At 20.2% G+C, this 16605-nt stretch overlaps 1 protein-coding gene across 7 annotated transcripts in view; it reads right to left on the bottom strand.

Annotated features, from left to right (window-relative positions):
• Positions 1-6482: 6482 nt before the first annotated feature.
• The window catches only part of Liprin-alpha (PTPRF interacting protein alpha), a 40324-nt gene continuing 30201 nt past the window's right edge, over positions 6483-16605 (bottom strand). For 5 of the 7 annotated variants that reach the window (XM_011498803.1, XM_011498805.1, XM_011498807.1 and 2 more), the window contains 9 exons: positions 15193-15353; positions 14668-14715; positions 10372-10612; positions 9386-9537; positions 8646-8858; positions 7592-7855; positions 7052-7208; positions 6859-6975; positions 6483-6740 (listed from right to left, as the gene is read on the bottom strand). In XM_011498803.1, the coding sequence (XP_011497105.1) occupies positions 6651-6740; positions 6859-6975; positions 7052-7208; positions 7592-7855; positions 8646-8858; positions 9386-9537; positions 10372-10612; positions 14668-14715; positions 15193-15353 (1443 nt within the window). In that variant the 3' untranslated portion in view covers positions 6483-6650. The remainder of the gene's footprint in view (positions 6741-6858; positions 6976-7051; positions 7209-7591; positions 7856-8645; positions 8859-9385; positions 9538-10371; positions 10613-14667; positions 14716-15192; positions 15354-16605) is intronic. The other 2 variants (XM_011498804.1, XM_011498806.1) reach the window with 2 other exon arrangements.

Raw genomic sequence — 16605 nt, forward strand, 5'->3', positions numbered from 1 at the left:
ATAATATTACTATTTTAATCTACTAAAATAAAAAAATATATACTTTTTTAAAAATAGTTATTTTAATTAAAAATTATTTTTAAGTACATCCTTTTGTAAAATTATAGCCAAAATTTTATGCAATTTATAAACTAAACATTCATTAACCATAATTATTTAGGATAAAATTTTTGATACATTTTTAACTTCAAACATTATTGTTAGTTTTAGAAAGTTTAATGTGAGATGATAAATATTGTTTATCAATTATCATATTGAATCAACGAAATTTTAATAAAATGAATATTGTATTTATTGTTGTAAATTCTAAAATGAATATTGTATTTATTATTGTACATTTTAAAATGAATATTATCTTTAATTATAAAATAAAAATTAGGGACAAGTAATACACATTTAATAAACAATATGATTCAGCCAAATAGTTTTCTGCTAAAGTTCAATTTACTTAAAAATCAAATATATTAAAAGATACTAATTTCACTATATTAATAAATATATTAATGTTAATTATCTTTATACAAATTTTATGATATTATATAAAACCATATGTATGATTGTTTTAAATGTCTAATTTACAATCCATTCAAATTCATATATTTTAATAGATTAATTTGAAAATAATAAAGTTGCTTTTATATTTCAACAATCTAAAGAATATATTATGAGTGAGAATCATGCAAAATAAAAATAAATGAGTAAATTATATTTCTTGAGTGAGATATCATTGTCAACATTATTTATTTTTAGTTATCAATATTAATTTATCTCCAAAAATAATATATATATATAAGTTTATAAATATATTAGAAAAAGAAACTGATGCATTTAAAAGTATTCTGAATTACATTTTCAGAAATTAGAAATTTGTAAGTTTTAATCTTACCAATCCAATTTAAATGTACTAAGTAATAGAATATATTTCATTCAGTTTTGAACGTTATAAATAAAAAACTATTCATTTTCAAATTTTATTTCTGAAAAATTTACTGTCATTCTTTGAAATTATATTTAAACGATTAAACTGTAATATAAATTATTATAAAAACTTAAACCCGTTTTTAAAGAAATTACTTTCAATTATATCTACAAACCTTTTCTAAAGTAGAAAATGTATTTCTATAGTTGAACAATTCAAGATCTATCCATAAATTTGCGTAATTATTTATTATAGCGAGGATATAATACAATAAATAAATATTAACTTATGATGCTTGCAATACACGACTAAGCTTCACTGTTTCTCACGAAATAATATTATAACAGATGTAATGAATCGACCTCATTTTTCCACGATGAGAAAGAAAATGTAGGTTTAAAAAACTCGTTTGTTTCTTTTATAAAGTTGCCACTTATACTAGATATTTATATTTTTGTAATGTAGAAAAGTACAGTACTATCAGTATATTCAATATTGTGAAACATATTTTCTGTTTTAAAAAGAATTCTGTATAATAGTAATTAAAAGAACAGTTCATAAAGTAGTTTTATGTTTTATACTAATTGTACGAATTGAATTTCAAATAATCATCAAAACGTATCTATTATTTATTTTCCTATGTTCTTGAACACTATCATTTAATTGAATTATATAAACATATAATAATTTATATTGATTAATATAACTATAAATTATATTTCAATATTTAGTATATTGTTATCTATAAGTACTGAAATATTCTTTAAAGTATTATTTTATTAATAATAATATTCATAATAAAATAACTAACATTAAAAATAAAAATTTACCACTATTATTTAAATTTTATTCTTTTCATACATATATATATATATATATATATATATATATATACATACGTGTGTGTGTGTGTGTGTGCGTGCATGCGCGCGCGTGTGTGTATATAATGTTATAATAATAAAAATATTAAGAACTCCAAAAAGCTAAATTATTTGTTTATTCGTAATAAATCAAAGCGCATACTTAAAACATAGTCTAAATAAGATTTTAATCATTTCTAAATATACTAAGGTATATACAAAATCGAATGTATACATACATTACATTAGAGATCTACTGTCTGATAATTATGAAATATTGCATATTAACAATCTTTTTGTTAATTACTTAAAATTAATTTTTAAATAATTTATTTTCATAATCTGATTTTGTTTTACTTTAATTTTATTTTACTTATATAAATAAACATAAAATAATTATGCATACTAATATAAATATATAAGGAATTTATACTTTTTTGATAGTAAATAAAAAGTCAGTTAATAATTGTCATTTTGTGTTGTTTAGTACGAATATATGTAAGGATATTGTACAAAGTAAATTTGAGTCAGTACGCATCTTACAACGCTGTAACCAAAATATACGGTATTACAGAAATAGTCATGTAATCTAATCCAATTAGATTTTCATATCTCTAATATACTGGTATTATCGATGATCAATCATTCATAAATTTTTAGTAGCAAATTTAATAGGAGAGAACTTGCTTAAATATTACTAACGTATTATGTAGTTAATATCTTTATATCCATGTCTTTATTTTTTATGAAGGTACAGTTATTTACAAAAATAAACAATAAAAAAACAAGAAATATGTATATAAATAAGTATGTATTAATATTAATATTAATTGTCTGAGGAAAAGTCTTTTATCACAAAAAAATAAAATAATATATTTTGTTTTAAAGTAAAAGGTAAAAAGATATATATACTTTTTTAATTCAATCTATATTATTATATGTATTAAATACTATATTATTATACTAATCTATCTATATTCAGTTAAAAAATTGAATATTTACAACATTTGTTTAGATTATATGTAAACAACTTTTTAAAATTTAAAATTATTAAAAACTTTTTAATATTTAATATAAAATTAAATTAAGGTTTGAAAAATAATATCTTTATATTTTTTTTAACCATTACAAATCTTATCTTTGTAAAATAAATCTATTTTCTTTGTTCCTCCTTTCTAGTTTATTTTTTCTTTATTAATAATTTTACGGCATTACAATCATGGATGGTTTTTTTTTATTAATAAATGATTTACATAAAAAATTCCTCTTTTTTTTATTTGTATTCAAATTTTAGTATCAATGAATAATTTTTTTTCTCTTACTATAAAAGTTTCTTGGTAATGTTTATATATTTCTGTATATGCTTTTTAATATAAGAATAATCAAATGGTAAACAATTTTTATCTATATGTTTTATGCAATTTAAAAAGTAAACAAATGACTATTGATTGAAGAAATTGTACTTGTCTCGGCATTAATATGATATATAATGAATACTTACCAATTTAGATGATGATTAATCAGATATATTATATTCTGTATATATATAATAAACAAAAATAATTTATTTATAATGAGTTATTTTACTTTATTTTTAATTTTCTTTTATTATTTAAGGTTTCACAATATATATTAAATAGCATTCTTTACTCTATCAATTATCTTATTAACACTAACGTTCTACTTTTAATCTTTTAATTTAATATTGACAATCAATTTTTGAATATCAATGCGTGTATATTTTTTCTTATAAAATTTAAAATATAGAATTGAAAATAGTTTGAAAATATTTGGAATATTTATTTAAAAAAGTTAAAAAAAATTGATTTAAAAAGAATGCATATATAATTAAAGAGGTACTGAATCTCGAGAAGTTTAAATATTTTCAATCAAAACAGTGTGATTTAAAATAAAGAATTATTTTTATAATTTTGTATAATGAAACCGATTTTTAAGAAGCGTTTACTCATATCAAATTTTTTATAAGTTTAAAATTATTATTGTTTAAGAATGAACATAGCTTATTCTCTCATTAAAATTATTGTCTTATATTTAATTAATGTTTGATAAATTATATATATGTCTTATCTTAAAATTATTAGAATATTGGGATTTGTAATATTATTCATGTCGTTTGATAAAACTTAGAATACACATAATCTAATGAACAAATCAATTTGTTTATTCAAAAATTGTTTTTTTTTTGTTTACGTTTAATTTTTACATATATTTAATTTAAGTAATTTAATAATTTAAGACTTTTAAGTAGAATATTTAAAATTATATGTAAAAATATTAAATATTCTTAGTTAATAGTGTGCATATCAAATTTATTTAGTTATCAAAATTATATATAAAATAATATTCTATATTTATACATAATTAAATACATAAAAATTGTCAATATTTATATTATTTAAATACGAGATATGTCAAAACAAAAATATAGAAATAATCCATATTGACTAAAGGGCTCTAGTTTTGATGAAATAAAAATAACACATTATTTTGGTTTATAAATTATTACAATAATAAAATTATTAATTGTATGATTAATGTAGAACATTATTAAAATAAAAAATAAATAGTATATATTTAATTTTATCATATAATAATAAATAGATACAAATATTTGTACATTTTTTTATTAAAGTAATTCGAAAGATTCTTTCTATTCTAATTTCAATTTTCAATACATTTAATTCTGATTATTTGCATTCATTGATGATTGCTTTTTTTAAAGGTTCATATTTTATTTTTGCAATTTTGCTTTTTATTTTCATTATTTCAATATTCTTTGCATGAACATTAAGACATTTATACTAATTGTTTGGTACACGCATTTAATTGTTAGTATGCGTCTTAATGCATATTTTTAAAGTCGTTTGAAATATAAAACAATAAATTTATAGCATATATGATTATTTTTTGTAAATAATCGATAAAAATGGTCTTTAAAACATTAACAATATTAATTATTCTGATTTTAATAACTATTGATGTTCTATCTCCTTTAATAATGATTCATTAAATAATTTTTAGTCAATATGTTACAAATCTTTTTGGATGAATTCAAAATTTCTTGTTTTCCCTATTTATAGTTTATGATTTATTATATAGAAAAAATTCTGCTTTTGTTTGCTCAAATATACAAATTATAAAATTGAAATAAATGTTTTTATATAAATAAAATATACGGAATAAATATAAAATTTCAGTGGAATAATACTAAAATTGTCCAGAATATAGTTATTCTTTGATAATATATTATTTGCTATATTATATACTTAAAGAAAACATACTTTAAAACTTCTATTAATTTTTTTTAATTTCTTTTAATTCTTATATTAACAGAAATCAGATGCTGCTGATCTTTGACTAGTTGAATACTAGTTAAATATTAATTAATCGATAATTCAGATATTCTAAGTTCATACGCATACAGTTAAAAATGCGTAGATAAATAGTTTGGTATAAAATGACTTAAGATCTATCTATAAATAATAAATAAACACTTTTTTTTTATCTAAACCATTTACTTGCAGATGTTAAAATATCTTGACAAGGAAATTTCTACATATCTTAATATGTTATGTAAATAGATTTAATTCACATATTATCATATACAGTCTATCAATTTTTGTTTGGATATATAAATTAATGACATCTACAAATCAAACTTTCAGAAAATCTTTTTAATTTAATTATAGATTAAATTTTATGTAAAATACAAATTTTCTGCACAAAATTTATAACCAAAAATGTTATAAATATTATATAGTATCAGTCTATAGTTTAAATATACATTACAGATATATATGATTCAAGATACAATCATAAAAATAAAGTAAAATGAAAAAAATATATAAATAATTTGAAAAGACAAAATCAAATTTAAATAACAAAATTTTTTAAAGAAATCATCTCTATTTTAATTTATACAATACTGTATAATTAATAGAAAGTAAGATATATTTCTTTGTTAGAATATACATAAGCATAAATTTAGAAAATATTTAACATAGTTTCCAATTTTTGAATAATCAAACTGTCGATAAACTATAACTACATCCATATATGTATAGTGCCTATAGATTTAGTATACACAAATGTAGACAGTTTTTAAATTAACAATTTATGTTTTAATATCTAAAATGAATGCGCGTACACATGCAGATAAAATATACGATACTATTTCTTATTTCAGTCATTGCGAGGAAACGGTGGTTCATTTCGATACTTATCAGATAATACTGATTACTTCATTTATCATATTTATTTTGCATCTAATATATGAGTTTGTGCGCAGCAAAAAATCATCGAATATTTCATTTCGAATAGGATAATGTTAGTATTTATTACGTATAGAAGTACAAAGATCTTAAATATTAATTACATTAATCAAATATATATAGAAAATGTTACCTACTATTTTTTTATCTTACGCATCAATATGTTATCTTGATAATTTGATTGTCATAAAAGTCTGTAATAAAATACTACAGACCTTTGACAAAAAACACATTTTTTAAGTTTTTTTTTTAAATATATTTTTTAATTTATATTTTGAAATGGCTTGAAATAATTTAACAAAACTATAACTGATAAATTTCGAATTTGAACCATTTTCTCTTTTCAATTTTATTTATTTTTCAATTTTAACCTGTATTTTAAGCATTACGAATGTAATTTTTTTTCTTCAATATATTATCAAATATCACGTTCTGATGTCCTATATAAATTTTTTTAGAAGTGGAACAAAAAGCTTTTATATAACTGTTGAAATATACCTTCATAAAGATAATACCAATAATTGGGATTTTGGACTAGACATAATGGGGTAGGAGGTATTGAAGCCTCAATGAGTTTGATCAGGATTTTATACTATTTATTTCATCTAGTCGTCTGTCAGTACCTACTGTTAATAAATTTTGAAATTCCATTTCAAGAATTTGTCTTGCCTGAAATAAGTATGTTTTATTCAATTATTTAAATACTATATTACGTAATAAATTATATAACTAATATATAAAATTATACAAGTTATAATGTTTAATTAATTAAATATTATTAATTTACTTGAATATTTTGAGTAGGTATTTGCAAATGCAATGCAAAATTATTAGCATCAAAACTTTCATCTAGAGCAATAAGTGCACCATGAACTCCTGATTCAAGAAGACTATTTGCATATTCCTATAAATAAAAAATATTATTACAAAATTTTTTAACATTTTAATAATTTCTTTTAAGAATAATGATTCTTCAATACTTTTAATCCAATTGATTGTATCCATCTAATACAACGTTCATTACTCCATACAAGAACATCAACATTTGTGCTATCAGCTATACGTCTTCTGTCTTCTAATTGTTGTCTATCATAATTTAATCTTTTTAAACAGGAAATACCAAATTGCAAACTTGTTCTAAAAATAAAAGAAAATTTATCAAATAAGTACGATTTTATATAATTGATGTTCACACATATAAAAAACAATGATTTATAAAGCACATAAACATCATCATCAATTTATACAATCATATTAATATTTAATTTTTTATTTTATTTTGTTGCAAGACAATTCCTTTTATTAATCAAAATTTGTTTTATAATAGTAAATTAAATTGTTAATTGACAATATACATGAATAACAGTATTAAAAGGTAAATATTTTCATTCCTATTTGTTAATACTAAAAATGTAAAAACATGAATTATTTATAATCAAAGTAAATAATAGTAATAATAAATAAAAGTATTTATTTATTTATGTATCTATTTGTTCATATAAAAATATAATATGAATTACCTGTGAAAATTATCCACCATTCGTAACTGTCCTCGAAGGTCTTTTTTTGTTAAATGATCTAACATTCTTGCATCTACAAGGCACTCCATAAACGTAGACCGGTATTGTGGTAAACCTAAACTCAGCAACCAAATATTGCCTATCCATTCGTGATTCATATCGCCGAACGCTAAAGTTGTTCTTGACGTCTTCGGAGCAGACGGACTCGTAAGAGAAACCATCTCTTGAATTGCAAGTCGTAATTTTAATCGATGCAATGGATTGCTAAAAATTATGCAGTCACTTATTTTGAAATAATATGAGAAAATAAATGCTATCATCAAAAAATTATTTTTATATCACATGTAACAGTTTATATCAAAACAAATATTATAATAGATTTTTTATACAAAATTTAATTTTTTAATAAAAATCTGCTTTATAATCAGGTACTGTTTAAAAAGAATTATAATTTTATCTTAATAGTTCATGGGTCTTTTATAGTGAATTCATTCAACAATGAGAAATACCATTATATATTGAAAAAATAATTAAAGTATTAATTAAGTAGTTAAATTTTACAGAATACTGAATTAATATTATATTTTAAAATAATTTTTCAAATACTATTCAAATTATATAGATGCAACTGCACTCATAGTTTTCATTATGTAAATTATATAAAAAAATTATTTTATTTTGATAAAACTTTACTTTACATAAAATTTATTAAATTTATAACATTACCGATGACAATGACGACGACAATATATGAAAATTTCATAAATATATTATTTTGTATATAATGATTTATAGAACTTTTTTTTTTATTTTATAACAAAGCTATACACATATATAAAAAATTATATATCTTTTACATGTTGTATTTATTTGAAAATTTTAACTAAGCTTATAAAAGTCAATTTTTTTATACAAAATAATGTTCGACAAAACACTATTACGGATATTATTTCAAAGTATTTTACAAACTAACTTTTGGAATTAAAATTCAGAAGAAGAAGAAGAAAAGGCATAAACAAAGGAGTCATTTAATATATAGATAAATTTTCTTTACCTAATACCAATTTCGCGTTGAATTTCTGTGTCGCTTAGTGCGCTCATAATAGCACCACTTTTAACATTGGCCCGACAAGCAGCTACATACCAAGCAGGCATACCTACCCACAATTCTAACCAAGCAACTATCGTCGGACCATTCCACAAAGCGAATGGTGTACCAGCTTTCATTGCCTCCGTTAATAGTTCGTGCCTCGACGTATCCAGCATACTTGATACATAAATTGAAAATATGAGGGATAGTATAAATTAATATATTATTTATATATATTTCTTGAATGAATATTCATTTTAATATTTACGAAAGACACTCAATTTAAAAACAATATTTAAATAAATTATTTGATTGTTATGTTATTTAAGATATTGTAGAACTATATAATCTATTTAATTAATTGTATTTCATTTTACGTCTGTTAAAAATTTATAATACTAGTAGTCATAACTTAAACAGCAAAGTGTATTTTTTAATGAAGGTGTAAAATATCGGAACCAAGTTACATTTTTAAAATTTAAACATTTATTTTTTTCTAAAAGAATCTAATTTTTACTATTTAATTCAAATAGTACTTAAATATTTAACAAATTCTATTTTTGATTTTTTAAATATGACTAATAAATTTTGTGTTACATGTGAAATTTCAGAAAAATAAACTTATTGTGAAACTATACATAGTTTACTTAAAAGTTAAAAAACTAATTAGTCATAAAGACGCGCGCGTGTGTAGAACAATCTACCTTTTCTTTTTTCTACGATCAAAATCGTTTTTATTACAGAATGTACCAGCTACTGAACCAGTTGCGATCTCGCCATAGTCAGAATCAGAAATACTGATACTTGCCAATCCAGAAATATCGCCAGACATAGTAACATCCTTGCCTTTATTAACCTACAAAATAACATAAATAATGTTCTTAAACAAATACTTTGATGATCATCTATATGATTGCTTGAGTTAATAGAATTCATTTTTAAATTCAAGCAATGGTTTGAATTAGTCAAAACAGATGATGCATATCTCCAAATGTAACTTATTTTTTCACTCAATATATTATAAAACAATTCTATATTATAAAAGAATTAATTTGAAAATACTATAATTTATTTGATATTCTCTGAAACAAATTTTATATATATACAAAAATTATACAATTTTTGAATAAAATATTTTATTACTTAAAATGCAAGATTATTTACTTGTACATGCGAAGAGATATTTTAATATTAATATTAATTTAACACTTGTAATATCTTAAATTAATTTGTTTAATATTTGAAATATACTTTATTAACTAATTTGTTTATAATGTGTATAATAATATTACTTTTTTAATTGATTCTGCAATAATACTATAATAATGTAAAACTTCTAAATAACAAAACATAATATAATATAATAAATAATTATGTAACATGCAATAGTAACTATTGCATTCATAATTCTATTTTTTTATTTTATGTATAGAAACTGAGAAAAATTATATATTTTAGAAATTTTTTTAAACTACAATTGTTTGCTATTTAAGGAATATAGTTTATCTAATTTTATATTTTATTCGTTATATAATATTACATATATTGTACAATATAATATTTTATTGAAATGTCACATAATCAAATATCAAATATAAAGCAATAATATTATATTACATTAGTATATTTTATTAAAATTAATTACACATATTTCATTTTAAGTCTTAAAGAAAAATGATGTAATACTCACTTTTTCTTTTTTACTGAAGAACCTGCCAAGGCTACTTTTGATACCCTTCTTTTTTTGTGCAGCAGCAACCGCAGCCGAATTCATAGCCGCCTGCATGTGAAAATGATGTGATCCAGCATATTGAGTAATCGGTAGACCGCAGGCGAGGTTGTTTTTATGCAAGCTGTCCTGACTGCTGTGTCGCGAAGATAATGGGGACGGAGTCCCAGAATTGAGTGCTCCGTTGTTATGTTGCCCATGCCTGCATTGCATGGTATGCTAATCTAATCCACTAGTTTCTACTTCTAGGTTTACAATTCAGGCATAAGGTAGAGCTAATACTACCTTCAGACTATTTTGCCCTCCATTGTATATGGTATTTTACAAGCACATTAATTATTTAATTATTGTCTGATTAAAATTTTTGTGAATTGTTGAATTTTTTGTTTTAATTCAATAATTTTATATTGTTTAAAATTAAAACACAATTAATATAATTCAACATAATTATAATTTAGAACACTATTTAGATCCATTATATAATTTTATATAGTGAATAAATTAGCCATAAAATTAAGTGACTTCATTATTTATATTTTTAAATAGGTTTTATTAATTAAATAATTTTTATGCTTTATCAATTAGAAAAATAAAAAAAAAATGTTAACTCAAGAAAGTGGTTCAGAAATCGCTAAGTAGTAGGAATTGAATTAAGAATCATGGAAATGGCAAACATATTATCATTGTCTAATCATTAATAATAAATAGGGATTATACTATTTTATCACAATCAGAAAAATGAAAATATAATAAATTAAAAAAAATTAATTTACAAATTATTATTTATATAAATTATAAAATTTATAAAATCATAATAATTGGTATTATTGCTTTCATACAAATTTTTTTTATGAACGTTATGAAGAACTTGATACTAATTAATAATACTTAATTTAATAATAAATGATAATAATTAATTACTCTAGAATGTTTATAAATACATATATATTTCTTTATCGAATAATAAATTATAGTATAATTTATGATTACAATATACTTTTCAGAATATACAAAAGATGTAAAAATACAATATTTCTTCATAGTTTTACTATTATTTATAAATAAAATTTATACTTTATTAATAAAAGTTCATAAAATAACAAAAAATTTATTTATTTCAAAATAAATTGGAATAAAATTTTCAAATATAAAAATTGATGGTTAAAAAAATTCTTAAAATTTATTAATCGTACAAAATTATTTATTACTTCTTAATAAATTTGTTAACAATAATAATTAGTAATGGTTATTATTATTACTTTTTTAATAAAATGTTAAATGTTTTTCAAAATTAACAAATTATCAAAATATTTACGATAATTAAATTAAAAATATTTTATCACTTTAAAATTTCTTATAATAAAACTTTTGGTGAAATTGAAGCAATGAAAATAACGTTATATATATAAATACATAACATTGTATAAGCAAAGAAAATTAAAAATAATTATATAATGAAAAAAAAAAAATAATAAATTTTTAGATTTTATTTATCAATTTTCTTCTATGGATAATCTTAAAAATAAATCTTTAAGCATTACCAAATTAAAAATTATCATTGATTTAGAAATGTAAAAATCAATAAATTTAATTTTTGTGTTAAAGCTGATTATATCAAATTACTTTTTCATAAGATTGGTTTGACTATTTAATTTTGATTGTTGACCCCAATTATAAAATTTAATATATCAAATATAAAATAGGAAAAATGAAATTTTAGTGTAAATGAATACATTATATTTTCAAATCTGAAAATAAATGATCTTATACACATTGTTTATATGCATTATTACTTTATACATATAATTTGTGCTCAAAATATTAAATGTAAAAAATATCAAAATTTACTAAATTATTAAAAATCTAAACAATCATTGTAATGAATAATAAAATAATGAAAAATAATGAAGAATCAATATTTGTTAGAAAATACAGCTTGCAACTTACATAAGTTATTTAATAATCGGATTTTCTTAAAAGTATTTGATTAAATCTTTTATAATATCCATTTCATGATATAAATTTCTTAAATTTTATAATCAAAGAAGCATTCCAACTAAAAGAAATAAAATTTCATAAATAAAAATCCATTATTTACCAAATATTAAATGAACCAAAATTTAAATAAATTATAGTTACAATTATCAATAGTCTTTAAAATCTAAATATATTTCATTTTATTTACATTTAGATATATAAATCGAAATCTAAGACAGTCTATACATTAATTAAAAATAAAAATAAAAAATAGATATTGAAAAATAGACTATAGATATTGTCGGTTTGATAAGATATTTTGAAAAACTCATTTTTATTTTATTGAATTAGTATTCACTATTCAAGATAATCCTATTAAAATAACTGTGGTTAATATTTTCTATTTGTGTAACAGAAACTTTAATTAGTATTTCATTATAAATATTTTTTATATACTTGTAGTATTTAATTGAATCATAAAAAACCTATCTACATTTTTTACAAAGGTAGCAATATTATTTAAATTTAAGTAAATTCGATCACTATATATTATTTCTATATTATCTTATGCTTTGATTTAACTTTAGCTGATTATTTTATATACTTTATAACTAGAAATATAATTAACTTGGATAATTATTTAGTTCGAAACTCAAACTGTAATGCATGAAACTTGTAAATAAATACTACCTTATCCTTACAAAAATCTATATATAAATTATAAGAACAATAAAATAATTTAAAAAATTGTAAAATAAAAAATTGTAATAAATTCCAAAAATAAAAATAAATATTAAAAACTGAAGTTTTATCAATGTAATTTTGGTAATTCATTAACTATACCTTAAACGTAACAATATTTAAAATTAGAAAATTTGTTTTACTTTGTAATAATAAATAATTAATACATAATTATAACAAGCTGTAATTATTTTGTCTGGAAGAAATTTGTATTTTTTTTGTATAAGTTTATTTTCGTAACAATAAAGTTTCGATGATTATAACCACAATTAATTGTATAAAATTTTATTTTTGATAATGTTAGAAATTGATAAATATTTTTTTTTCTAACCATTAGTTAGATACATTTGATTTTGGCTTAAAAAACTTCCATAATTATAGAATTAGAGTAATAATGTTAAAACGTTGCAAATAAAATTATTTAATTGTGATAAAACTTAGTTATGAAAGTAAAATCTCAAACAGTATTCAAATGAAATAATCGGATATATTAGAATTGCAAGTAATATGCAAGTAAGACTTATGTATTATCTACAACTTTAATATTGGAAAATAATAAATAATTATACAACCTACATCTATATTAAATATTTGTATAATGAATCTTGTATTAATATGAAAATTTTTTTATAATTATACATTTAGTAGAATATAGAATATTTAGAAATAACAAACCATAAGATAATCCTTTTTATTTTATATTTGATAAAATAATAGAAAATAGGAATGGAGAATTTTAATTTTATTATGATGATATAATGTATACTTATAACATGCATCTACTTATAGATAGTATTCTTTTACATTATATAATCATATGCTTGAACACCTGTTTATATGATTCCCACCTGTATATAAATATGTATATCCTTTTTCTTATAACTGTTATAATTTTTATAACTCCATAGGTGCTTCTAACAAAATATCATTAACTCCCCTAAAATTTCATGAGCTATAGATCATCAATATAGATTCCGATTTTTTTTTAATTTATAGATGTATAAAAATTATAAATTTTATTTTAATTATTTATATCAAAGTTCTTTTCTATTTCTGTTGTTTAATTTAAAAATAAACAATAATCACAACATCAAAAGAACATTTTTGTTAAGATTTTTTCATATTTAATTGCAATGGTGAAATTTATAATTTAATTACAAGCTCAAATTTATTTAAGAATTTATTATTTATACACGTATGTAAGAATAACAATGTTTGCTAGTTTTACTATCATTTAGATGTTCATATTTTTTAATTTTATTTTAAATTTAATAACTTTATAATGTCATAGAGATAAACTCTTTTATTTCAATTTTTATATTAGTATTTATAATGATCTTAATTTTATTATTTTTTATTAATTGTATATTTTTGAAGAAATTAAAAATGGATTTTTTTATATTGTGGTTTTATATGGTTTAAATCGGTATATACATACACATATCCCAGGCTCTCCATTTTCTTATTGTAAATGCTGTTTATACCAGTATATAACAAAGAAGAATTAATATAGAGCATGCAATTTTTAAATTCATTAACCTGTTTATAGAATAGCTGCCAGTAGGGAATCCGCTTTGTCCGCTACGTCTGCATGCACATAATATGAAAAAAAAACAAACAAATAAATAAAAATGCAAAAATATTTATTTTGTAAGTACTGAACTTGCCAGTAATAGATAAGAAAACATCCAATCGGCAATTAAATAATTTTACCTGAGTATTTTATATTACTGATTTTAAATTAATATGATTGAAATAGTATTCAAAGTACTTTTTAATTCATATAATTTAATGTTAAACTTTAATTTTTAATCTTAATTAAAGTTTAATCTAAAACGGTGAATATATTTACGATACTCTTCTAATCTAATATTCTTTGATATAAATAAAACAATTTTTGATAATTTTATATATGTCTTTCTTAATATAACAAAAATGTTTAAAAAATTTTTTTCTATTATTTAGATACAAGCATTTTTAAATTAATAAAATACATTTTATATCAATGTTGCATATTTGCACAGAATATCAATTTGAGAAAATATTTGAACAATGTTCTACTACCGTCTAATTTCCTCTTGGCCATTAGCTAGTGCCTGCACAACACGTTCAAGTCCAAGCGACCTAGCCGTAAGTGGTGAAGTCGCCTCGCTACTGCCACTGCCAATACCTCCAGTGTTATCTTTTTCTGATATTGTGTGCAATTCTTCGATCGAGAGCTGCAACTACCATAAGCAGAAAATATTATTCTACAATTGGATCTCTTTCAACTCGAAGGCGGCACGTTATAATTTTAATATTTCTGCATTTCATCAAAATATGTACTTGTAAATTATTGACAATTTAACAACTTTAAAAGAATTAAGCATCTAAGCTACGTTTATTTTTTCTACTTAAATTTGTTATCATTCTTTTACATTTGGTAATTGTATAAAGCATCGTAATGGTCAATATTCAGTTCATATTGAAATATTTTGCCTTAAAAATAATACTCATTATTTATTATTCATTAAAATTAGACTAATTTTTTTTTTTTAATTAAATATATAAAGAAAATTTATATAAGTCATGAGTCATTATTTACTTCTTAGTATTAATTACTTCTTACTAATAATTTTTCATATACTTTTAAAGCTGGTATCTCAAAATGTTATCCATTATCTCAACCATCTGTCGTTTGATTTAGTGAATATTTATTTATTTATTTGATTAATTCTTAAAAATATGCTATGAAAATATAAATTTAATAATATTATGAATAAAAAAGAAGTTCATAGCGCAATTCAATTGCACTTGAATAAACGAATGAAATATTATAATGAAAAAGGTGTTTCTATGAATAATTTTTATAGATTTGACGTTAACGTCAACATGACGTTAAATCGATCTAATAATAAGCCGTAATATTTTTGTGTTATATCGTAAAAAATATAGTAATATAAAATTTACGTCACTAATACTAATAATTGTTATTTCAATAGACAACATATGCTGCTTTCAAAGAGTATTTATAATTAATTCAGATTTTTATTAATTCATTTCTAATATGTAACAATAACTTAAGTTTTACTTAAAATGATACGCTTAAAAATAATTTTTTTAATTTTTACACAAAATGATTTTTAATTAAATATTAGAAAACTGATACCAGCTTTGTTAATAATACTTAATATATTAATAATATTTAATTTATACTACTATGATAGCAAAATTCAATAAATTACTTATTAATCTTTTGTATAATAGAACAGACTTACCATAATAGTTTTTGTTTTGCAACTAATAGATTAATGTTTCATAAACAAGTTACTTCAAATTATTTAAATCAATTCACCCATATATGTTAAATTAACCAAATATTAGGAAAATTGTATCGCTTGAATAACTTCAAAATATTAGAAAACTATTTAAACATACATATTTTTATTAATTTTACACTAAATTTAATTGTATTATTACTCAATGTGCAAATAATAA

The sequence above is a fragment of the Ceratosolen solmsi genome, unplaced genomic scaffold (genome assembly GCF_000503995.2).
Source record: "Ceratosolen solmsi marchali unplaced genomic scaffold, CerSol_1.0 scaffold30, whole genome shotgun sequence".
NCBI classification, from domain to species: Eukaryota; Metazoa; Arthropoda; class Insecta; order Hymenoptera; family Agaonidae; genus Ceratosolen; species Ceratosolen solmsi.